The 24,861-nt window shown below is 39.6% G+C and overlaps 1 protein-coding gene across 3 annotated transcripts in view; it reads right to left on the bottom strand.

Annotated features, from left to right (window-relative positions):
• TMEM131 (transmembrane protein 131) overlaps positions 1–24,861 on the bottom strand; it is a 225,142-nt gene that overhangs the window by 132,728 nt on the left and 67,553 nt on the right. For all 3 annotated transcript variants that reach the window (XM_047743793.1, XM_047743792.1, XM_047743791.1), the window contains exon 3: positions 7,445–7,485. In XM_047743793.1, the coding sequence (XP_047599749.1) occupies positions 7,445–7,485 (41 nt within the window). The remainder of the gene's footprint in view (positions 1–7,444; positions 7,486–24,861) is intronic.

The raw sequence follows: 24,861 nt of genomic DNA, 5'->3' as shown, positions 1-24,861 counted from the left end.
TATTTATCCATTTGACAGACAGAGATCACAAGTAGGCAGAGAGGTAGGCAGAGAGTGGCGGGGGGAAGCAGGCTCCCCACTGAGCAGAGAGCCCAGACCCTGAGATCTCGACCTGAGCTGAAGGCAGAGGCTTTAACCCACTGAGCCACCCAGGTGCCCCAATTTCACTTTTTCTTTTGTAATGTCTAAGTTTTTATTAATCCCACTCAGTGAAATTTTCATTTCAGAAACTGTATTTTCCAGCTCCAGAGTTTCCACTTTGTTTTTTTTACAATGTCCATTTTTCCTTCATTATATTCATGTTTTCCTTTAAATAGATGAACATATATAATGGATGTACTGAATTCCCTGGGTGCTACTTCCATCATCTCCATCATTTCTAGATGTTTCTTTTTTTTTCTTGGTTATGGGTCCATTTATTGGTTCTCTACACATTCAATAATCTTTGATAAAAATAATTATTTCTATTACATTATTACTATTCTAAGTTACTTTCATTTCCATATAAATTTCAGAATTAGCTAAACTGTAGGTAATCTCTACCAAAAAAAAGCCTATGGGGATTTTGATTTGGATTGCACTGAAATATACAGATAAATTTGGAGCAAACTGACACCTTAATATTGACTTTTTATCCATGAAGACAGTATTCTCCCTCCCCTTATTTGGGTTTTCTTTATTTACTCTTGCTGATGTTTGGAGATTTCAGTGTATAGTCTTGCACATCTTTGGTCAGACTTAACCCTAGGTTCACTGACTGCCAAATCTACCCAGACTAGGCTACACCTAGGAAGCTAGGGCATATGAGGCCTGTCACTCAGCTGCTGAGCACACCAGGACACAGAGCTCTCCAGGACACAGAGCTATGTAGGAAAAGGGGACTGTTCTTTTCACCAGCTGCCCACTCTAATGTCCATACTTGGAAAGGGTGGCGGGAGGGGAGACAAATATCACCTGATTGCCACCAGCCACTCAAAAGCCTCTACAGCATGGAGCCTACGGAAAATGAGATCTGCCAATGTTCTCCGGCTGCCATATCCAATTGGAATAACTGTCCCATCCCAGTGAGCTGGGGGAGATGGGAACATCTACTGTCTACCAAGCCCACTGAAATAGTTCTGATGAAAGGCAGAGCTGTGGAGTGATGGATGCAATCTCTAGCTTGAATGCTATGACCTCCCACACTGTTCTTACCACGTTCATACAGATTTTGTTGAAAAAATGTTTCTCAATTCATTGTAAGTCCTTTGAACTATCTCCAGATACTCTGTCTTTGCTCATTTTAATCATCCTAACAAATGTTTCTTATGGGGAGAAGTCCCCAAGCTCCTCATACCATCATTCCAAAAATCTCAATTCTGTCACACTTGTATTTAAGGTGAGAATAATGTGATGCTTTAAAAAAAATAAGTGAAGTAAACTGGCCTACTCAAAGGAGCTTACCAACATCTGCTTCTGTGGTTTAACGCAAAGTTAATCCTATCTTTACTTAAGCTCACTTCTGGTAAATTGACTTCCTATAATCAACTTACTACAGTCTCCAAGATTTATGTAAAGTAGGGCCTTTGCAGGGGGGGGGGGGGGGGCATATATGTCACTTCATGTGCAGCTAAAAGCTCCAGAACTAGAAAATAAAAGTATACACCCCAGTGAAATCTTAAAAAACAAAACAAAACAAAACAAACAAAAAAAAAAACCACAGCTTAAGGACAAATATTACCAAGTTTTGGATCTAACTATAATCTTCTGGATGCTTATGGCTACTATAGGCAACCAAAAGAGTTATACTTAATAATAAGGAAACTATACAGTCAATTAAAGAATCTGAACACCATGTATTTCCCAGCCCAGTATTTTTGGCTTATTTCCCAGGTACACCAGGAAACTTAAAGATTAGAAGAATCTGGTTCTTCTCATGAACATTAAGTGCATACACACACATACACACATATATCCTTCTTACCTAGCTGTATTTGCTAACATTTTCAGCTCTTATGAAAATAACAACAGTAGCAGTATTCCCAACCTAAGAGCTCTGCATTAGCTGCTTCTCTGTCTGAAATGCTCTTCCCTAAGACTTTCACCAGGTAAACTTAAACAGCATTTCAGAGAAGCCTTCCTTAACAAACCATCTAAAGAACCTATGGAGTCCTGTCTATTCCAGACTACTCTCTAGCTGCATTTACTTATTTAGTGGCTTACTGTCTGTTTTCCTCATTTGAACATAGTCTAAGACTCCTGCCCTGGTGTGGAGCCTATCTCGCCCATCCAGCACTGTAGTAGTTTTAAAATATGGCCACAGATTCTCTGATACTCCTCTCTTCAAGAGATGGCGCTTAATTCCCCTGGCCTTGGGGGTGACTTCTTATGAATGGAATATGGCAGAAGTGATGGTGTGTGACTGTAAGACTCAATTACAAAAGACACTGTGACTTCCTCCTCATTTCTCTTGCATCACCTGTTCTGGCGTCACCAGCTGTCGTGATGTGGCAACATTTAAACAGCCCTATGGATGGTTCAACATGGTGAAGGAAAAAGGCCTCTTGCCAACAAGCCAAGAAAAACTAAGCCTTTTTTTTTTTTTTTTAAAGATTCCATTTATTTATTTGACACACACTGAGAGAGATCACAAGTAGGCAGAGAGGCCGGCAGAGAGGAAGGGGGAAGCAAGCTCCCTGTCGAGCAGAGAGCCCGATGTGGGGCTTGATCCCAGGACCCCGAGATCATGACCTGAGCTGAAGGCAGAGGCTTAACCCACTGAGCCACTCAGGCGCCCCCAAAACTAAGGCTTTTTGCCAAGAGTTACATGAGTGAGCCATCCTGAAGAGGATCTAGCTGGCCCAGGCCTTCAGATGTGGGTTGATACCTGAACTGCCATCTCAGGAGGGATCCTGAGCCACAACTACTTCACTGAGGTGCTTCCAAATTCCTCACTCCCAGAAACAGGAAGATGATATATGCTTGCTGTTTGAAGCCACTAGGTTTGGGGGTAGTTTACTACAAGGTGAGAGATAACAAATACAACTACTAAGTCACCAGCTCTTACAACAAAGCCTGGCATAACCGAAGATCCCAGCAAACGTTTGCTGAGTGACTGAGCAAATAAATGATCACACAACCACAACTTACATTCATATAACATTTTAAAGTTCGCAAACTATAGTTGGCCAGATAATTTGATCCTCACAACAACCTTATATAAATACATAACCTTATTATCATCTGTAAGATATACCAGGCAGAGAAATCATCTTCCCCAGTTTGCCAATGAAAGTCGTGCTCAGAGCAGTGAAGTAGCTGCTTTCCAGGCCCCACAGACAGTGAACAGAGAACTCAGGACTTTTGACTCCTCATCTTCCACCACAGGGCTCCACACTCCCAGGAAAAGTCAACCATGAAAGATGGCCTCATGTCACAAAATACTCAACCATTATTGGTATTTATTGTAATATTTTGGTGTTCAACTCAAATAAACACTGATGGAACACTATCTGCACATCCTCTACCATTCTATCATTGTAACTGATAATCATATTAAAACAAATCAGAAGGGGTGAGTCAGAACAAAGGAGAGGAATAGGAAAAGGGGATCCTGGAAAATTGTGTTTTCCATGGTTTTACTTCCCACAATTCTGAGGTCATGAAAACAGCAGTTCATTCCCTTGCAGAATATCCTAAAAGCCCACGGAGCCAAACCTGTCCCCAGAGCTAACACAGATGATAAGGGTGGGTGGTGAGGGGGAGGAGGGAGAGGAAAAGGCCGGGGAGAAAGAAACGGTAGCCAGAGGCTAGCATCTACCATTGTACTGCTATACAATCCACTAGGTACAGAATCATTCTATTAGCTGAGCTTTTCATGTTACAAATTTCCCTGGGGCAGGTAAAGTTTCATTTAAAGAATGAGAGTTTTGATCCAAGAGATCATGTACAGGAATTTTAAGAAAGTGTGGGGCAGAACCTACTGGCTTACTAATAAAGCCAGGAGGCAGGCAGCATGTGGCTTATATATCTGGGGAGCACCAACAGTGAGAAATTGATGCAGAAAAGACGAGAGAAGTTCAAAAGACAAAGTGTGCCTCCCAGCAATCCAACACTGGCCATGGCGCAAGGGGAGACTTGTAGAGGTAGTAATCTCCAGAGGTGGACCAGGCTCTGGAGTCAGAAGCCAGCCTTCACCTCAGCTATGCCTTGGGCCTTGTGGATCATCTTGATGATGCAAGTGAAGGGCATGCCTGTGTCTTCTGTACCTTGATCCCTACAACCCTTTATGACATCCTTTTCAAGTGTGCTTTTTTCCCCCACACAGTAGGCTGTGTTTTGTCACTTTAACACCTGTGCTCTATGACCTCATCAGAAGGGATGTCTTCATTGCCCTTCAAGATGCCTAAAGGCAGGAGCTACACACACAGTCCCAGCACTGAGCAGGTACTTTCAGAAACCTCTAGGAATACTGGCTGAAAAAGAAAATCCAGGGAATACAGAAGGACTACATACTTGCTGTGCACACAGTCAGAGTGAACACTCACAGCCTCGCAATCAGAAGATGACGAATTCTAACTAAAACTGTGCCGCTTTCCCCGCAAGCATATTCCTTGGTTCTAAGGGTCTCAGCTTCCTTGTGTGTCCAACAAAGGGCTCAATAACACTACCTATTAGGGTCTCCTGTACTTAGAATCCTTTGAAATCATATAACTTTCACCTTAGTCAAATTTTGAGACCCAAACCCAAATGCTGACATTTTTACAGAATAGTTTTTTAAACTGAAAAAAATTATAATTTCTGTTGTGTTTATAACTATACATTTTATTTACAACTTCTGTTGTTACACAACTGCACACTTATATTTTCATTCACATTTTATTTTACATATGCAATTTTATTTAAGTTATTCTTACTTAAATGAGAGCTCTGGCAGTGTTTACTTTGTGTAGCGCTGAGCCACATGTTAAAAAAGACCAGCTAAATGTGTGCAAGCTATGTTCTGATTATGTTCTTGTAAGTGTGGAGGCTGTATTTGCTTTTCCATGTCATATATATGTTTTAAAATAACTTATTAAGGGTGAGTCACAAATATAGTCCTTTAGTTTAGTTTTTTGTTAGCTGATATTAGGTTCAAAATCTAAATTTAAGCCTGTATATTGTTATGGATTGAATTGTATCCCCCACCAAATTTGCATGTTGATGCCCTAACCCTCTGATATGACAGGCTTTGAGAGATAATTAGGTTTAGAGAAGGTCACAAGAATGAGGCCTTCATGATAGCATTAGGCCTTTAAAAGAAGTGACACCAGAGAGCTTGCTTCCATTCTCCCTCTTTGCCATTTGAGGATAAAAGGGAGACAGCAGCTATCTGTAAGCCAAGGACAAAGCCTTCACTGGGGAACCAATCTGCCGGCACCTGGATCTTGGACTTCTGGTCTCCAAAACTGTGAGGAAAAAAATGTTTAAGCCACTCAGTCTATGTGGTATTTTGTGACAGTAGCCTGGGCTAAAACGTATGTTTAGTACCTAATCCAGGTTCATACCCATAGCATATGCATTCCAATTTGAACCCAGTAGTTTAATGAATTCATGATCTTAGTCAAAAAACAAACAAACAAAAAAAGTGAAGTGTGGTTTTAAAACATATCTGTAAATCATCGAATATTCATCATTCCCCTCACCCAATTCCCCATCCCCACATCTTTCTCCCCTCCCCCATGCCTTAAATCAAGACCAACCTAAGTGACTGGTTGAACAGCAGCAGCCAACAGAGGTAACACTACATGACTTCAGAGTGAAGGTCAAAAAAAGTGATATAGCTTTTACTGGCTCTCTTTGGGATGTTCACTCTTGAAATCCAGCTATCATACTGTGAGGGAGCCCAAACAAGTCTTTGTGAAAAGACCACACAGAAGGGCCCAAATGTAGGCATTCTAGGTGACAGCCTATGTGAATTCCAGGTAACAAGCTAACATCAGCATGCGAGTGAACATGCCTCTAGCTCTGGAATCTCCCCAGCTGAGGCCCCCATCACCATGGAGCACAGACAAGCTGTCTCTGCTGTGCTCTGTCTAAACTCCTGGCTTACAGAGTCTGACGGCATAATAATATGATTGCTCTATGCCAGTAAACTGGGCTAGTTTGTTAGGCAGATGTGGATCACAGATAAGTGGAACATGAGATCAGAATATAATTATGTATTGATGTAAATTCTTCATTATACTAGGAAAATAACTTAAAGCCAAATCTTGATCATGGATGAATAACATCATCTTCATAAATGTAGCCAATATAATTTCATAGCTAATTTCCTAATCGCTGGAATAAAGTAACAAGAAAGTAGCACAAGATAACAGGTGTGCCTTTCTTCCAACGAGTTTAGCTCTAGAGGAGTCAGGGGGTTCTAGGGTTCTCAGATGGTCTAGCCAAGGTGGCATCAGGCTAGACATGGAGTTTTCTGGAAATAATCCACCCCAGTCCCAAAAATATTTGCGAAGGGGTAGAGGGGTAGAAGGGTGGCATTAGGCTTTATAATACGAGAGTGGAGTAGTCTACATCTTAGTGTAGGCAGGGGGTGTGTCTTTTGGGTAGGGTTCATGGGTAAAGCAGGTCTCAACAGGGCATATAAAATTAGGCAGAAGGACAGAACAATGAGGAAGTAGGGTCATGTTACTGCAGATCTAAGAGTGAAAAAAGCAAAACCAGTGAATGAAGGAGTTTCATTATTGTATTTATGAAGTTGAGTTTTGTCTTACTCTGAATATGTGTTACTTCTCTCAGAATAAAGTTCTTTGCTGATGAAAACTTCATTTCACTAGGCCAAGGGCATTCAAGGATATTTAATTCACAGCTCTCATTCTCCTTTAAATGCCAGGTACAGACCCTCACTGGGTATGTAAGTTCATCAGGATAGTAACTTTCTGTTTATATTGTCTTCCTTTAGATGTGAGAAGCTACCAAAGACCAAAGAATTTGGATGTGAGAAAGACATCTTCAAATTCACATGCATGTACCTATTTTCATAATACCTAAGGGTAAAACAACTCCCTTGTTTGTTTTCACAGAGAAGCTGTGTTCAAAAGGGGTCTCTTTCAGTGACTTAGGTTTCACAGCTCTGTAGGCAGACACCTTATGGTAACTAAGGGCAGGAACAGTCAGTCCACAACAGGTAGCAACAGCCAGGGGAAATTACTAGGGAGTTACAAAGCTGATGCTCCTCAGATATGATGGGGAGAAAGACTATATGATATACCTCACCTGCAAATTCAGATCTTAACCTGGTTTTCCACACTTGAAATACATGATATAATGTGACTTATAACTTGCTTTTTCCTCTTCACCAAAAAAGGTGGTGCAAGAGAAGGAGAGTATTGCTGGAATCCCCCAAAAGGAACTGAAATTATGTTAGTATCTTATTAAATACATACAATTTTGTGTTATAAAATATACATATATTCCTTACCTTTTCTGTTGATACGAACTGAGTCCAAGTGTTGTCTCAGTCTGCGAAAGGAAGAAAACAATGAAAATACTGAAACCTTTCTACTACAGACAAACAGAACATCCAAAATATACTGCAGTTTCAACTTCGATCATATACTCACTTAGATTTTCAGGTTAAACCCAATCCTTAAATCAAAGGAAATGATATGTCACATTACATAATTCAAATGAGAGAATAATTTGGGATTAAATTTTAAACACACATGAAAAGAATACAGAGTTATGTGATTTTTAAGAGTTTGCTAAACCAATACATCCTGTGAGAAGAGTCCGCTATGCAATCACTTTGGGAGGCCAGCTGTGCCTCTCATTGCTCACTGCTTACCAACTGTGTGGCTGGTGCTGGTGTATAACAGCTCCTGCTGCTATGGAGCTCAAGGGTGTGGGGGCAGAGCCATTTTAAAACTAAATAAATATAAGAGCACCTGGGTGGCTCAGTTGGTTAAGTGGCTACCTTCAGCTCAAATCATGATCTAAGGGTCCTGGAATTGAGCCCTATATTGGGCTCCCTGCTCAGCAGGGAGTCTGCTTTTCCTGCTCCCTCTCCCTCTGTGCGTGCACGCTTTCGCTCTCTCAAATAAATAAATAAAATCTTAAAAACAACCTAAATAAATATGAAAGAACTATGAAAATGTTGGAAAGGTACCGTGAAAGAGAATAAATAGGTGTTGTGTTTCAATGTATCATGAGGGAAGGCCTGTCTGAAGAAATCATATCTACACTGAACGTGATTAAGTGTAAAAAAGCTGTGTGTGGAAACAGGGCTGTGTAGTGGTGGAAAAAACAACAGGCACACAGATCCGACTTCAGAAAAGAGCCTGGACATTCAAGAAACAGAAGGTCTATTTGGATGGAGCTCAGAGGGACAGGGGGAAGAAAAGTAGAAAATGAGGTTGGAGGGCTGGACAGGGGCTAGACTATGCTGAGTCCTGGTGAGAAGCCATGGTTAGAAGTTTGAAATTTGATCTACTCTATATGTAATACAAGGGATCTGAAGGAGTAAGAGAGACAGAGACAGACATGGTCTGATTTAATTTTAAAGACACTATTCTGGTGGCAGTGTAGAGAGGATGGAGGAGAGGAGAACAAGACAGAAAGCAAGAAATTGGTAGACAACTGAGGAAGGTAAGTTCTTAATAATGGTATGTGAGAAAATGCCAAAACTCTAAGGAATACCATCAGTGAACTTATCTCAAAAGGTTAGCTTCTAGGTGGTAATTAGAAAAAGCAGAAGAGTTGTGGCATTATTTTTCCCATTAATATATATTATTTTGCAATGGTATTTTTGGAGACTGTATATGGAAGAAATATGACAGATGTGGGAAAATGTCCTTAGTGTTTGAAAGTGAAACCTCGGGTGAAGGTTAAGTGACAGGATGTCTGTAATTTTCTTTAAAATGTTTCAGCGATATGACTTGCAGGTGCATGGAAGTATGCATGTATATAAGCAAATATGACAAAATGTTAATAATCTATCTCAGTGGTAGGTAAATGGGTATTCATTCTTAACTCTTATTTTATGTGCTTAAAAATGTTTAACTTTTCATTATAAAAAAAATTTTTTTTTAAAGATTTTATTTATTTATTTGACAGAGAGAGATCACAAGTAGACGGAGAGGCAGGCAGAGAGAGAGAGAGAGGGAAGCAGGCTTCTTGCTGAGCAGAGAGCCCGATGTGGGACTCGATCCCAGGACCCTGAGATCATGACCTGAGCCGAAGGCAGCGGCTTAACCCACTGAGCCACCCAGGCGCCCCTCATTATAAAATTTTTTTTAAAAGAATTTATTTATTTATTTGAGAGAGAGAGAAAGCACAAATGGGGGGAGGGGCAGGAGGAGAGGAAACTTGACATAGGGCTCAATCCTAGGACCCCAAGATCATGACCTGAGCCAAAGGCAGACACTTAACTGAGCTTCCTAGGGCCCCCCAAATTTTTTCTTGTGGGAGAAAATGTTATATATTTGATAAAGGGTTAATATATAAATATATAAAGAAGCACTAAAATTCAACTTTGCTATTGATAAATAGCAAATAAACCTGATTTAAAAATGGGTGGGTGGGGGGAGAGGAGTCAAGATGGCGGAGAAGTAGCAGGCTGAGACTACTTCGGGTAGCGGGAGATCAGCTAAATAGCTTATCTAAAGATTGCAAACACCTACAAATCCAACGGGAGATTGAAGAGAAGAAGAACAGCAATTCCAGAAACAGAAAATCAACCACTTTCTGCAAGGTAGGACTGGCGGAGAAGTGAATCCAAAGCGACGGGAAGATAGACCGCGGGGGGAGGGGCTGGCTCCCGGCGAGCGGCGGAGCAACGGAGCAAAATCAGGACTTTTAAAAGTCTGTTCCGCTGAGGGACATCGCTCCAGAGGCTTAACTGGAAGCCCAGGTGGGGTCAGTGCAGCCTCAGCTCCCGCAGGGTCGCAGAAGGATCGGGGGTGTCTGAGTGTCGCAGAGCTTACCGGTATTAGAACGGGGAAGCCGGCTGCAGAGACAGAGCCGAGGACTGACTCTCAGCTCGGGGTTGCCTTGAACCGGTCGCAGGCTCGGTCAGCTCGGAGCGTGGCCGGAGGCCAGGGTGGCGGGAGACATTGGGCGCTGTTCTCTGAGGGCGCACTGAGGAGTGGGGCCCCGGGCTCTCGGCTCCTCCGGGCCGGAGACCGGGAGGCCGCCATCTTCATTCCTGTCCTCCAGAACTCTACGGAAAGCGCTCAGGGAACAAAAGCTCCCGAAAGCGAACCCGAGCGGATTACTCAGCGCGGCCCCGGGTAAGGGCGGTGCAACTCCGCCTGGGGCAAAGACGCTTGAGAATCACTACGACAGGCCCCTCCCCCAGAAGATCAACGGGAAACCCAGCCAGGACCAAGTTCACCTACCAAGGAGAGCGGCGGAATTCCAGAGGAGAAGAAAGCAAAGCACAGAACTCATGGCTTTCTCCCCATGATTTTTTAGCCTTGCAGTTATTTTAATTTTTTTTTCTTTTTCAATTTTTTTTTCTTTTTCTCTTCTTCTGCTGAATTTTTTTTAACTCTTACCGTTTTCTTTTTTTAACGTTTTTTAAATAGTTTATCTAATATATATATTTTTTTCCTCTTTTTATATTTTTTCTTTATCGGCTTTCTTTTTTTTAATAGTTTCTTTTTCTTTTTTTTTTTTTTTTCTTTCTTTCTGAACTCCTTTTTATCCCCTTTCTCCCCCCTCACAATTCAGGATCTCTTCTGATTTGGCTAAAGCATATTTTCCTGGGGTTGTTGCCACCCTTTTAGTATTTTACTTGCTCCTTCATAAACTCTTATCTGGACAAAATGACAAGGCGGAAAAATTCACAACAAAAAAAAGAACAAGAGGCAGTACCAAAGGCTAGGGACCTAATCAATACAGACATTGGTAATATGTCAGATATAGAGTTCAGAATGATGATTCTCAAGGTTCTAGCCGGGCTTGAAAAAGGCATGGACGATATTAAAGCAACCCTCTCGGGAGATATAAAAGCCCTTTCTGGAGAAATAAAAGAACTAAAATCTAACCAAGTTGAAATCAAAAAAGCTATTAATGAGGTGCAATCAAAAATGGAGGCTCTCACTGCTAGGATAAATGAGGCAGAAGAAAGAATTAGCGATAGAGAAGACCAAATGACAGAGAATAAAGAAGCTGAGCAAAAGAGGGACAAACAGCTACTGGACCACGAGGGGAGAATTCGAGAGATAAGTGACACCATAAGACGAAACAACATTAGAATAATTGGGATTCCAGAAGAAGAGGAAACAGAGAGGGGAGCAGAAGGTATATTGGAGAGAATTATTGGAGAGGATTTCCCCAATATGGCAAAGGGAACAAGCATCAAAATCCAGGAGGTTCAGAGAACCCCCCTCAAAATCAATAAGAATAGGTCTACACCCCGTCACCTAATAGTGAAATTGACAAGTCTTAGTGACAAAGAGAAGATCCTGAAAGCAGCCCGGGAAAAGAAGTCTGTAACGTACAATGGTAAAAATATTAGATTGGCAGCAGACTTATCCACAGAGACCTGGCAGGCCAGAAAGAGCTGGCATGATATATTCAGAGTACTAAATGAGAAAAACATGCAGCCAAGAATACTATATCCAGCTAGGCTATCATTGAAAATAGAAGGAGAGATTAAAAGCTTCCAGGACAAACAAAAACTGAAAGAATTTGCTAATACCAAACCAGCTCTACAGGAAATATTGAAAGGGGTCCTCTAAGCAAAGAGAGACCCTAAAAGTAGTAGATCAGAAAGAAACAGAGACAATATACAATAACAGTCACCTTACAGGCAATACAATGGCACTAAATTCATATCTGTCAATACTTACCCTGAATGTTAATGGGCTAAACGCCCCAATCAAAAGACACAGGGTATCAGAATGGATAAAAAAACAAAACCCATCTATATGTTGCCTACAAGAAACTCATCTTACACCCGAAGACACCTCCAGGTTTAAAGTGAGGGGGTGGAAAAGAATTTACCATGCTAATGGACATCAGAAGAAAGCAGGAGTGGCAATCCTTATATCAGATCAATTAGATTTTAAGCCAAAGACTATAATAAGAGATAAGGAAGGACACTATATCATACTCAAAGGAACTGTCCAACAAGAAGATCTAACAATTTTAAATATCTATGCCCCTAACGTGGGAGCAGCCAACTATATAAACCAATTAATAACAAAATCAAAGAAACACATCGACAAGAATACAATAATAGTAGGGGATTTTAACACTCCCCTCACTGAAATGGACAGATCATCCAAGCAAAAGATCAACAAGGAAATAAAGGCCTTAAATGACACACTGGACCAGATGGACATCACAGATATATTCAGAACATTTCATCCCAAAGCAACAGAATACACATTCTTCTCTAGTGCACATGGAACATTCTCCAGAATAGATCACATTCTTGGTCCTAAATCAAGTCTCAACCGGTATCAAAAGATTGGGATCATTCCCTGCATATTTTCAGACCACAATGCTCTAAAGCTAGAACTCAATCACAAGAGGAAATTTGGAAAGAACCCAAATACATGGAGACTAAACAGCATCCTTCTAAAGAATGAATGGGTCAACCAGGAAATCAAAGAAGAATTGAAAAAAATTATGGAAACAAATGATAATGAAAACACAACAGTTCAGAATCTGTGGGACACAACAAAGGCAGTCCTGAGAGGAAAATATATAGCGGTACAAGCCTTTCTCAAGAAACAAGAAAGGTCTCAGGTACACAACCTAACCCTACACCTAAAGGAGCTGGAGAAAGAACAAGAAAGAAACCCTAAACCCAGCAGGAGAAGAGAAATCATAAAGATCAGAGCAGAAATCAATGAAATAGAAACCAAAAAAACAATAGAACAAATCAACGAAACTAGGAGCTGGTTCTTTGAAAGAATTAATAAGATTGATAAACCCCTGGCCAGACTTATCAAAAAGAAAAGAGAGAGGACCCAAATAAATAAAATCATGAATGAAAGAGGAGAGATCACAACGAACACCAAAGAAATACAGACAATTATAAGAACATACTATGAGCAACTCTACGCCAACAAATTTGACAATCTGGAAGAAATGGATGCATTCCTAGAGACATATAAACTACCACAACTGAACCAGGAAGAAATAGAAAGCCTGAACAGACCCATAACCAGTAAGGAGATTGAAAAAGTCATCAAAAATCTCCAAACAAACAAAAGCCCAGGGCCAGACGGCTTCCCGGGGGAATTCTACCAAACATTTAAAGAAGAACTAATTCCTATTCTCCTGAAACTATTCCAAAAAATAGCAATAGAAGGAAAACTTCCAAACTCATTTTATGAGGCCAGCATCACCTTGATCCCAAAACCAGACAAGGATCCCAACAAAAAAGAGAACTACAGACCAATATCCTTGATGAACACAGATGCAAAAATTCTCGCCAAAATACTAGCCAATAGGATTCAACAGTACGTTAAAAGGATTATTCACCACGACCAAGTGGGATTTATTCCAGGGCTGCAAGGCTGGTTCAACATCCGCAAATCAATCAATGTGATACAACACATTAATAAAAGAAAGAACAAGAACCATATGATACTCTCCATAGATGCTGAAAAAGCATTTGACAAAGTACAGCATCCCTTCCTGATCAAAACTCTTCAAAGTGTAGGGATAGACGGCACATACCTCAATATTATCAAAGCCATCTATGAAAAACCCACCGCAAATATCATTCTCAATGGAGAAAAACTGAAAGCTTTTCCGCTAAGGTCAGGAACACGGCAGGGATGTCCGTTATCACCACTGCTATTCAACATAGTACTAGAAGTCCTAGCCTCAGCAATCAGACAACAAAAGGAAATTAAAGGCATCCAAATCGGCAAAGAAGAAGTCAAACTATCACTCTTCGCAGATGATATGATACTCTATGTGGAAAACCCAAAAGACTCCACTCCAAAACTGCTAGAACTTGTACAGGAATTCAGTAAAGTGTCAGGATATAAAATCAATGCACAGAAATCAGTTGCATTTCTCTACACCAACAACAAGACAGAAGAAAGAGAAATTAAGGAGTCCATCCCATTTACAATTGCACCCAAAACTATAAGATACCTAGTAATAAACCTAACCAAAGAGACTAAGAATCTATACTCAGAAAACTATAAAGTACTCATGAAAGAAATTGAGGAAGACACAAAGAAATGGAAAAATGTTCCATGCTCCTGGATTGGAAGAATAAATATTGTGAAAATGTCTATGCTACCTAAAGCAATCTACACATTTAATGCAATTCCTATCAAAGTACCATCCATTTTTTTCAAAGAAATGGAACAAATAATCCTAAAATTTATATGGAACCAGAAAAGACCTCGAATAGCCAAAGGAATATTGAAAAAGAAAGCCAAAGTTGGTGGCATCACAATTCCGGACTTCAAGCTCTATTACAAAGCTGTCATCATCAAGACAGCATGGTACTGGCACAAAAACAGACACATAGATCAATGGAACAGAATAGAGAGCCCAGAAATGGACCCTCAACTCTATGGTCAACTCATCTTCGACAAAGCAGGAAAGAATGTCCAATGGAACAAAGACAGCCTCTTCAATAAATGGTGTTGGGAAAATTGGACAGCCACATGCAGAAAAATGAAATTGGATCATTTCCTTACACCACACACGAAAATAGACTCAAAATGGATGAAGGATCTCAATGTGAGAAAGGAATCCATCAAAATCCTCGAGGAGAACACAGGCAGCAACCTCTTCGACCTCAGCCGCAGCAACATCTTCCTAGGAACATCACCAAAGGCAAGGGAAGCAAGGGCAAAAATGAACTTTTGGGATTTTATCAAGATCAAAAGCTTTTGCACAGCAAAGGAAACAGTGAACAAAACCAAAAGACAACTGACAGAATGGGAGAAGATATTTGCAAATGACATATCAGATAAAGGGCTAGTGTCCAAAATCTATAAAGAACTTAGCAAACTCAACACCCAAAGAACAAATAATCCAATCAAGAAATGGGCAGAGGACATGAACAGACATTTCTGCAAAGAAGACATCCAGATGGCCAACAGACACATGAAAAAGTGCTCCATATCACTCGGCATCAGGGAAATACAAATCAAAACCACCATGAGATATCACCTCACACCAGTCAGAATGGCTAAAATTAACAAGTCAGGAAATGACAGATGCTGGCGAGGATGCGGAGAAAGGGGAACCCTCCTACACTGTTGGTGGGAATGCAAGCTGGTGCAACCACTCTGGAAAACAGCATGGAGGTTCCTCAAAATGTTGAAAATAGAACTACCCTATGACCCAGCAACTGCACTGCTGGGTATTTACCCTAAAGATACAAACATAGTGATTCGAAGGTGCACGTGCTCCCGAATGTTTATAGCAGCAATGTCTACAATAGCCAAACTATGGAAAGAACCTAGATGTCCATCTACAGACGAATGGATAAAGAAGATGTGGTATATATACACAATGGAATACTATGCAGCCATCAAAAGAAATGAAATCTTGCCATTTGCGACGACGTGGATGGAACTAGAGGGTATCTATCATGCTTAGCGAAATAAGTCAATCGGAGAAAGACAACTATCATATGATCTCCCTGATATGAGGGAGAGGAGATGCAACATGGGGGGTCGAGGGGGTAGGAGAAGAGTAAATGAAACAAGATGGGATTGGGAGGGAGACAAACCATAAGTGACTCTTAATCTCACAAAACAACCTGAGGGTTGATGGGGGGAGGGGGTTGGGAGAGGGGGTGGGGTTATGGATATCGGGGAGGGTATGTGCTATGGTGAGTGTTGTGAAGTGTGTAAACCTGGCGATTCGCAGACCTGTACCCCTGGGGATAAAAAAATATGTTTATAAAGCTGTAAAAAAAAAAAAAAAAAAGAAAGAAAGAAAGGATGAATCCCCAAGTTTTGTAGCAACATGGACGGGACTGGAAGAGATTATGCTGAGTGAAATAAGTCAAGCAGAGAGAGTCAATTATCATATGGTTTCACTTATTTGTGGAGCATAACAAATAGCATGGAGGACAAGGGGAGATGGAGAGGAGAAGGGAGTTGAGGGAAATTGGAAGGGGAGGTGAACCATGAGAGACTATGGACTCTGAAAAACGATCTGAGAATTTTGAAGGGGTGGGGTGTGGGAGGTTGGGGGCACCAGGTGGTGGGTATTGTAGAGGGCACGGATTGCATGGAGCACTGGGTGTGGTGCAAAAATAATGAATACTGTTATGCTGAAAAAAATAAAAAATTTAAAAAAAAAAAAAATGGGTGGGTGGGGGCCTGGGCAACTCAGTAGGTTAGGTGTCTGACTCTTGATTTTGACTCAGGTCATGATTGCAGGGTCCTGAGATTGAGCCCTGCATTGGATTCCACTCAGCATGGAGTCTGCCAGAGATTCTCTCTCTCCCTTTCTCTCTGCCCCTCCCCTGCCTGCATACTTGCTCTCTAAAATAATAAATATTAAAAAGGTGGGGGCAGTGCAAGCCTTGATAGACATTTCTGCAAAGAAATATACAAATGGCCAATGGTCCCATGAAAAGATGTTCAACATCACTATTAGGGAAATGCAAATCAAAACTATAATAAGACACCACCTCACTCCCATCAGGATAGCTACTATCAAAAAGCCAGAAAATAACAAGTGCTGGAAAGGTTGTGGAGAAATTGCTATCCTTGTGCACTGTTAACAGAAATGTAAAATGTGGTGCTATGGTGGAAAATGGTATGGTTGTTCCTCAAAAAATTAAATATAGAATTACCACATGATCCAGCAATTCTACTTCTGGGCATATACCCAAAAGAATTGAAAGCAGAAAGCAGGGACTCAAATAAATATGTAGATATCCATGTTCATTGCAGTCCGGTCCACAATAAAGTGTGGAAGTAACACAAGTGTCTACCGATGGATAAATGGACAAACAACATGGGGTTTATATGTACAACAGCGCATTATTCAGCCTTTAAAAAAAGGAAGAAAATTCTGACATATGCTACAACATGGATGAACCTTGAAGACGAAGTCTATACTAAATGAAATAAACCAGTCACAGAAAGACAATGACTACATGATCCTATTTATATGAAGTACTTAGAATAGTCAAGCTAATAGAGATAGGAAGTAGAATGGTGGTTGTTAAGGGTTAGGGTAAAGGGAATGAGGAGTTATTGTTTAATGAGCACAGAGCAGTTTCAGTTTGGGATAATGAAAAAGTTCTGGAGCTGGATGGTAGTGATGCAAAAACAAATATGAATGTATTCAGTGTCACTGAACTATATAAAATTAAAACGGTTAAAACTGTAATTTTTATGCTACATATATTTCACTACAATTTTTTAAAAAGTTACAGTAATGATGACAGTGAGCTGCCACAAAGATAAGACAAACAGATCAAGAGAACTGGAGAAAGTCCAAAAATGGACTTACATATGTACAGTCATTTGATTTTCAACAAAGGAATCAATGCAGCTAGTTCAATGCAGAAACCTTTATCTTTTCAGCAAATGGTGCTGGAACAACAGGACAAACTTATGCAAAGGAAAACTGAGCCTTTATCCTTATGTCACATCATGTACTCAAATTACTTTTATACTTACAGTTTTAAGCATAAAAAACTAATTATACAGTTTCAACAAGAAAACATAGGAGATTATCTTTGCAATCCTGGAAACAAAGATTTCATGAACAGGACAAAAGCAACTAACTGTAAAAACAAAACAAAACAAAAAAACCTGACAGACTAGACTCCATAAAATTTTTTTAAATATGCTCACCAAAAGACATTGTTATGAAAATGAAAAGGCAAACCGTATACTGAGAATATTTGCAATCACATATTTGATGAAAGACTTGTATACTGAACATATAACTTGTGAATATAAATTTAAAAAAAAAACACCATTTTTTAAAATAAGCAATTGTAAAAATGTCAGTTAAGCACATGAAAAGATGCTCAGTATGTTATTAAGGAAAAGCAAATTTAAACTATAATGACACTATATACCTATTATAATGTCCAAAATTGAAAACACACTAAGAATTGGAGAGAATGTGGAAAAACTACAACTTCCATACATTGTCAGTGGGAATGTAAAATAGAACCACCACTCTAGAAAAAGCTTAGCAATTTTTTACAAAGTTAAACACACCCCTACCATATGATAATGCCTCTCTACTCCTAGAGATTTACCCAAGACAAACACAAGAAAAGCATGTGCACAAGAATGGTTACAGCAGTTTTATCTTCATAGCATGTTTATAGCAGGTCAATACTGGGACAACCCAAATTTCCATTAACAAGTGAATGGATAAATGCATAGTGGTATATCTACACAAGGGAATACTACTCAGCAATAAAAAAAAGAATAAAGACTGGGAAAGTTTCTTGTTTCCTTAAACATTTCTTTTTCATTTCATAATACATATATTATTTTTAAAAGAGCAAAAAATAACATTTGAGCATAAAAAAGAATAAACTGATGATATAACATAGACGAATCACAAAATAATTATGCTGAGTCAGACACCCCCCCATCCCCACCAAAGTACATTCTGTGTGAATGCATTTATATAAAATGGTTTATAGTATAAAATGATAGTGACAGCAGAACAGTGATTGCAACTGCCTAGAAATGGAGGGTGAGGGTGGAGGGATTACCAAGGGTCACAAGTAAACTTTTGGGTGTGATGGATATGTTATCTTGATTGCAGTGATGGTTTCACAAGTGTATAAATATTTAAACTCTTCAAACTGTACACTTGAAACACATATAGTTTATTGTGTGTCACTCATATTTCAATAAAGAAAGTAACCTAAGAATTCTAGAACATGCAACATTGTGGTTCTTAAGTGAAGTTGACTAAAAGGGAGCTCAAAGTTTATCACCCATGTACACTTTCTTAAGGGGGAAAAATTCTTCATGAAGACAATCTGGCCAACAAGATTACTCATGAAGAACTGCAAATGAGGAAGCTGTCTTGTGAAAGATAGGCAGATGGTCACGGCAAAGGAACTGTGGAAATAAGATTAGAAAAGCAGAAAGTAAATGTTGTTTTTAAAGTGTAAGCCACAAAATAGAAAAATCATTTAATCATAATAAATAAGAATAAAAATCTCAGCACATGCCAACAAAACACCCTAAGTATTAAAAGAGAAAGATCACAATAGATAGGATTTTATTTTCGAAGTAATTTGAGAAATAAAGGTTTAAACATATTTAAAACATACATCTGAAAATTAAGCTCCTAAATCGAGAGAAAACAACAAAGAAAAGATAAAAATTAGATGGAATAAATATATATACAGTATAATTAAATGAGATAAACTCATCTATTTTTAAAAAAGACTAAAGGATTGTGTTAGAAAACTAAAGCCCAACTATAAACTGTAAATACCTAATCCAAAATGATGCAGAAATGCTGACAAACAATGGGCAAAAACAGGGTAAATGCTCCTACCCCCCAAAAAGGAAGAGAAAAAGCACACAGATAAGGGTTACAACACTAATAATCTTACAATGAAAAAAATTTGTGAGTTTAGGTTTTAATCTGTATTTTCTGGGTGGATAATATGGCCGAGCAGTTTTCAAATGTCCTTTTTGCCATCTGTACATCCTTTTCAGTGAAATGTCTGGTCATGTCTTTTGCTGATTCCTGACTGGATTTTATTATTGAGTTTTGAGAGTTCCTTATAAATTCTATAAACTAGGTCCTTTGGCAGATACATGGTTAGCAAATATTTTCTCTTAGTCTATATTCTGGCTTTTTATCTTTTTCATATGGTCTCTGGCAGAGCAAGCTTTTAATTTACAAATTTTTCCTTTACGGATTGTACTTCTGGTATCAAGTCTTTGGTGTCAAGTACTCTGCTAGCCCTCTATCCTGAAGCTTTTCTCCAATGTTTTTTTCTAAAAGTTTTATAGTTTGGGGGTGCCTGGGTGGCTCAGTTGGTTAAGTGACTGCCTTTGGCTCAGGTGATGATTCCAGAGTCCTGGGCTCGAGTCCTGCATTGGGCTCTTGGCTCAGTGGGGAACCTGCTTCTCCCTCTGATCCTCTCCCCTCTCAGGCTGTTTCTCACTCTCTCTCTCTCTCAAATAAATAAAATCTTTAAAAAAAATTAAATAATAAAAATAGGAGTTTTATAGTTTTATATATTTTTGCATAGTTTTATATTTAAGTCTATAATCATTTATGAGCTAGTTTTTGTATAAGCTGTGAGAGATGTTTGTATATTTTATTTGGCAGATAGAGAGGGGGAAGCAGGCTCCCTGCCGAGCAGAGAGCCCGATGCTGGGTATTTTATTTATTTATTTTTAAAGGTTTTATTTATTTATTTGATAGACAGAGATCACAAGTAGGCAGAGAGGCAGGCAGAGAGAGGAGGGAAAGCAGGCTCCCCGCTGAGCAAAGAGCCCGATGCGGGGCTCGATCCCAGGACCCCGGGATGATGGCCCGAGCCCAAGTCAGAGGCTCAACCCACTGAGCCACCCAGGCGCCCCTGTATATTTTAATACTATTTTAATATCTTTTGATGTTCTTTGTTCTCAGTTTTTAAGGGCTATTTTTGAGCCAGCTACTTAGCTTTTTTGGTACCATTTATCTTTAAAACAGAGGGTATGAAATGGTAATGTGAAGACAGTACAGATTCAAAAATGGGCATGAGACAGAGAGCAGACAGTTCTGAGAAGACTCAGAATTTGAAGTAAAAAACAAAAACAAAACCAAAGAACCTGTGTTCAAATACCAGCTCTGCTCTTACTAGCCAAGTAACCCTGGGAATATCTGAGGAGGCTTCCTGTCAACTGTGAAGAGCTGTACAGATGTTAGCCTCTACTGAAGACCTTCTAGTGTCCCAAACATTTCCCCACCTCCAACAAGCATTTAACTGGACATGATGAGAAATAACTGCTCTGGGCATTGAAATCAGTTGTTATACTGTAAAACTTGACTATGCAGAATGAGAAATCAAAGCTATGTCCACAATGAAAATCATGGAAAATCAATAAATAAAACTATTAACATGTACTACATTTGGGTATTGGAATACAAGGATAACTCCCAAGTTCCCACTAGTGGTTTAGAACTTATGCTTTAGAGTCCAAAAGCTTGGTATTGAATTCTAGCTTTACCACTTACTAGTCACTTACTGGGTTAAGTTACTTAAACTCTCTATTCTTTAATATCTCCCCTGAAAAAAATGATCATGTAATTAATACCTATCTCATGTATTTAAGAATTAAAAGAGTACCTGGCACTTGGCAATATCCAATAAATATTACTTAAAATTATTTATTATTTTTCCAAATTTTCCGTATTTTTTACAAGCATGTATTTCTTTTGTAATAGAACCACTTTCTTAAAAGAAAGATGAATACTTTTATAATTCTGTGTATGTCAAAATCACAGCTCCCTCTTCCTTTATCTCAAGAAAACAGTAAGGCCATTCCCAAGAAAATTTAGAACAGTGGTTGATAATCTATAGTCCATAAGCCAAGTCTAGCTTGCTACCAAATTTTTGTTTTTTTCCTTTTTTATTGTAGTAAAATACACATAATGTAAACCTTACCATTTAAAAAATTTTTTTTTTATTTATTTGACAGAGAGAGACACAGCAAGAGAGGGAAGTGGGGAGTGGGAGAGGGAGAAGGAGGCTTCCTGCTGATCAGGGAGCCCATGTGGGACTCGATCCCAGAACCTTGGGATCACAACCTGAGCTGAAGGCAGACGTTTAATGACTGAGCCACCCATCTTAAGGTGCCCCATCTTAACTATTTTTAATTGTACAGCTCAGTGGCATTAAATACATTTGCAGTGTTGGGCAACTGTCACTACCATCTATCACTAGAACTCCTTTCTTCTTGCAAACTTTATTTATTTGACAGACCGCTATCACAAGTAGGCAGAGAGGGAGAGAGAGAGAGAGAAGGAGGAGGAAGCAGGCTCCCCGCCCAGCAGAGAGCCCGATGCGGGACTCGATCCCAGGACCCTGAGATCATGACCCGAGCCGAAGGCAGAGGCCCAACCCATCGAGCCACCCAGGCAGCCCAACTTCTTGCAAACTTTAAACTCTGTACCCACTAAACAACTCTCCAGTCCTTCCTCCTTCCAGGCCTGGCAAGCACTATTCTTACTCTGTCTCGACAATTTTGACTAGTATAAGTACTTTGTATAAGTAGAACCATACAGTATTTATCTTTTTGTAACTGACTTATTTCACTTAGTATATTTCCTTAAGATTCACTCATGTTATACCATATGTCAGGTTTTCCTACCTTTTTAAGGTTGATACATGTTCTATTATATGTATAAACTTCATTTTGTTTATCCGTATATCTGCCGGTAGATCCCTGAATTGCTTCCATGCTTTGACACAGTATATCATCCTTTTTATAAGTGGTTACATTCAGTTTGCTAGTCTTTTGTTGAGGACTTTGCATCAGTGTTCGTAAGGGATACTGTCTGTACTTTTCCTTCATTGTCGTGTCTTTGGCTTTGTTATCAGAGTAATGCTGGAATTATGAAATGTTCTCTTCCTCCTAAATTTTTAGGAAAAGTATAGGGAAGGATTGGGAGTTTTTCAAATGTTTGGTGGAATTCACCAATGAAGCCATCAGGTGAAAGTTTTTTTTGTTGGGAGATTTTGGATTACTGATTAACTCTTCTTACCAGTTATATAGGTCTCTTCGGATTTTCTATTTCTTTATGACTTAATCTTGGTAGGTATTGTGTTTCTTAGAATTTGTCCATTTAATTGAGTCTATACAGTTTGTTGGTGTACAACTGTTCACAGTACTCTCCTATAATTCTTTTTATTTCTGTATGATCAGTAGTGACGTCCCTTTCATCTCTGAATTTAGTAATTTGGCCGCCTTTCATTCTTAATCCACATAGGTAAGACTTTGTCAACATTGTTGGTATTTTTCAAAGAAGCAACTTTTGGTTTCATTTATTTTCTCTATTTCTCATATTCTCTATCTCATTTATCTCTGTTTTGATCTTTACTACTTCTTTCCTTTTGCTACCTTTGGGTTTAGCTTATTCTTATTTTTGTACTTCCTTAAGTCGTAAAGTTAGGTTATTGATTTGAGATCTTTTATCTAACATCAGCATTTACAGCTATAAATTTCCTCCTTACCACTGCTTTTGGTGTATTACATAGTTTTTTGGTATGTTGTGTTTTCATTTTCATTCATCTCTCTATAGTTTCTAATTTCCCTTGTGTAATTTCCACAAATATGTGAACTTTTCAGTTTTCCTTCTGTTACTGATTTCTAATTTCATCTTCTTGTGATTGGAGATGATACTCTGTATGATATCTGTCTTACAAAAACTATTGAGGACTTCTGGGAAGATGGCAGAGTAGGAGGATCCTAACCTCACCTCTTTCCCACAGACACATCTAGAGAACAGCTACAAGAGTATAACTAAATAAGAAAACAATGTGAAGACCAGAAGAACAGACTTGTCACAGTTAATTGTAGAGAAGAGGCCACACTGAAAAGGGTAGCCGGGGAGAAACGTGGTTGGGAATCAATCTGCCTGCGCTAACCACAAACAGGAGAAACACCACAAGCATGTGGAAATGTTAGGAACAAACTCCACACCAGGCATCCCAGACAAGGGGACCTACCCTAAGAAGATGATACCACATAACATGTGGCTTTAAAAACCAGTGGGGCTTGAATTTACAAGTTTTACAATCAGTGGAGCTTAACTCTGGTTTCTTTTAAAATCAGTGGGCCTAGTTCTGGGAGAGCCAGGGGGCCTTAGGAAGCTAAGTCCCTGCCTTTAAAGAGAAAACAAGACAAACCCATGGAGATAGTTCATAGAAGCAGCAGTTTGAAAAGCATGTGGGGTATATGTGAAGGTGGTTATTTATTCAGAACATGTGCTGGAGGAGCTGGGATTGTTAGAAGACTTCTCTAAGAACAAAAGAACTTTCTGTCCCCCATCCTCCCAAATAGCAGGATACCTGTGGGAGCCAGTTAAAACACCCTACTTGCTAAGACTGTGCACCACACAGATCTTTTTTTCCTGCAGATCTGCCCCATCCAACCTGCCCTACTTGGTAAGAGTGGCTTCAAAGTGGCTCCTGCTCTGTCACTTCCAGCATGTTGTCCTTGAAGGGACCACTACCACTCCAAAGTAATTTCTGTTTTGAGAAAAGGGGGGGGATAACCACACATACCAGTTTAACTGCAGCCCCAGCATATGAACTGGGGGTACACACCTGATCTGACTGCCAGTCCTGTCCACCAACAAAAATCTCTCAGGAGACACCATGAGACAGCACTGCAGTTCCATGTAACTACAGATCGGGGAAATGGGCTGTGGGCAGGCATCTGGTCTGACCACTAGATACTACCCAGCTACAAGTGCAAAGTAGCCAGACTGGCCCCTTAGCAGCACAGGGACCAAACTGTGGCCCAAACAGGTAAAGCAGGCAATTGTAGCTGACAGGACTAAAGCTTAGCCACAAGAGTAGGGCACATGCAACCCACACAGGATACACCCCTAAAGCGCCTGGTTCTGGTGAACATGGGTCACTGCACTACAGGGTACCAAAGGAACTCTTCTTCTGAAGGCTACTTTCAAAATTGGAAAACAGATGATTTTTCTTAATACATAGAAATAAACACAGGGTTAGACAAAATGAGGACACAGAAATATGTCCCAAATGAAGGAACAAGACAAAAACAACAAAAGGGGTACATGAAATGGAGATAAGCAATAGACCTAAGAATTCAAATGGTCATAGAGATACTTACTGCACTTGAGAAAATAGTGAAGGATCTCAATGAGACCTTCAACAAAGAGACAGAAAATATAAAAAAGAACCAATCAGAGATGAAGAACTCA

The sequence above is a fragment of the Lutra lutra genome, chromosome 9 (assembly GCF_902655055.1).
Source record: "Lutra lutra chromosome 9, mLutLut1.2, whole genome shotgun sequence".
Classification (NCBI taxonomy): domain Eukaryota; kingdom Metazoa; phylum Chordata; class Mammalia; order Carnivora; family Mustelidae; genus Lutra; species Lutra lutra.
The sequence above is the reverse complement of the archived record's forward strand: the minus strand, read 5'-3'. Positions and strand labels throughout refer to the sequence as shown.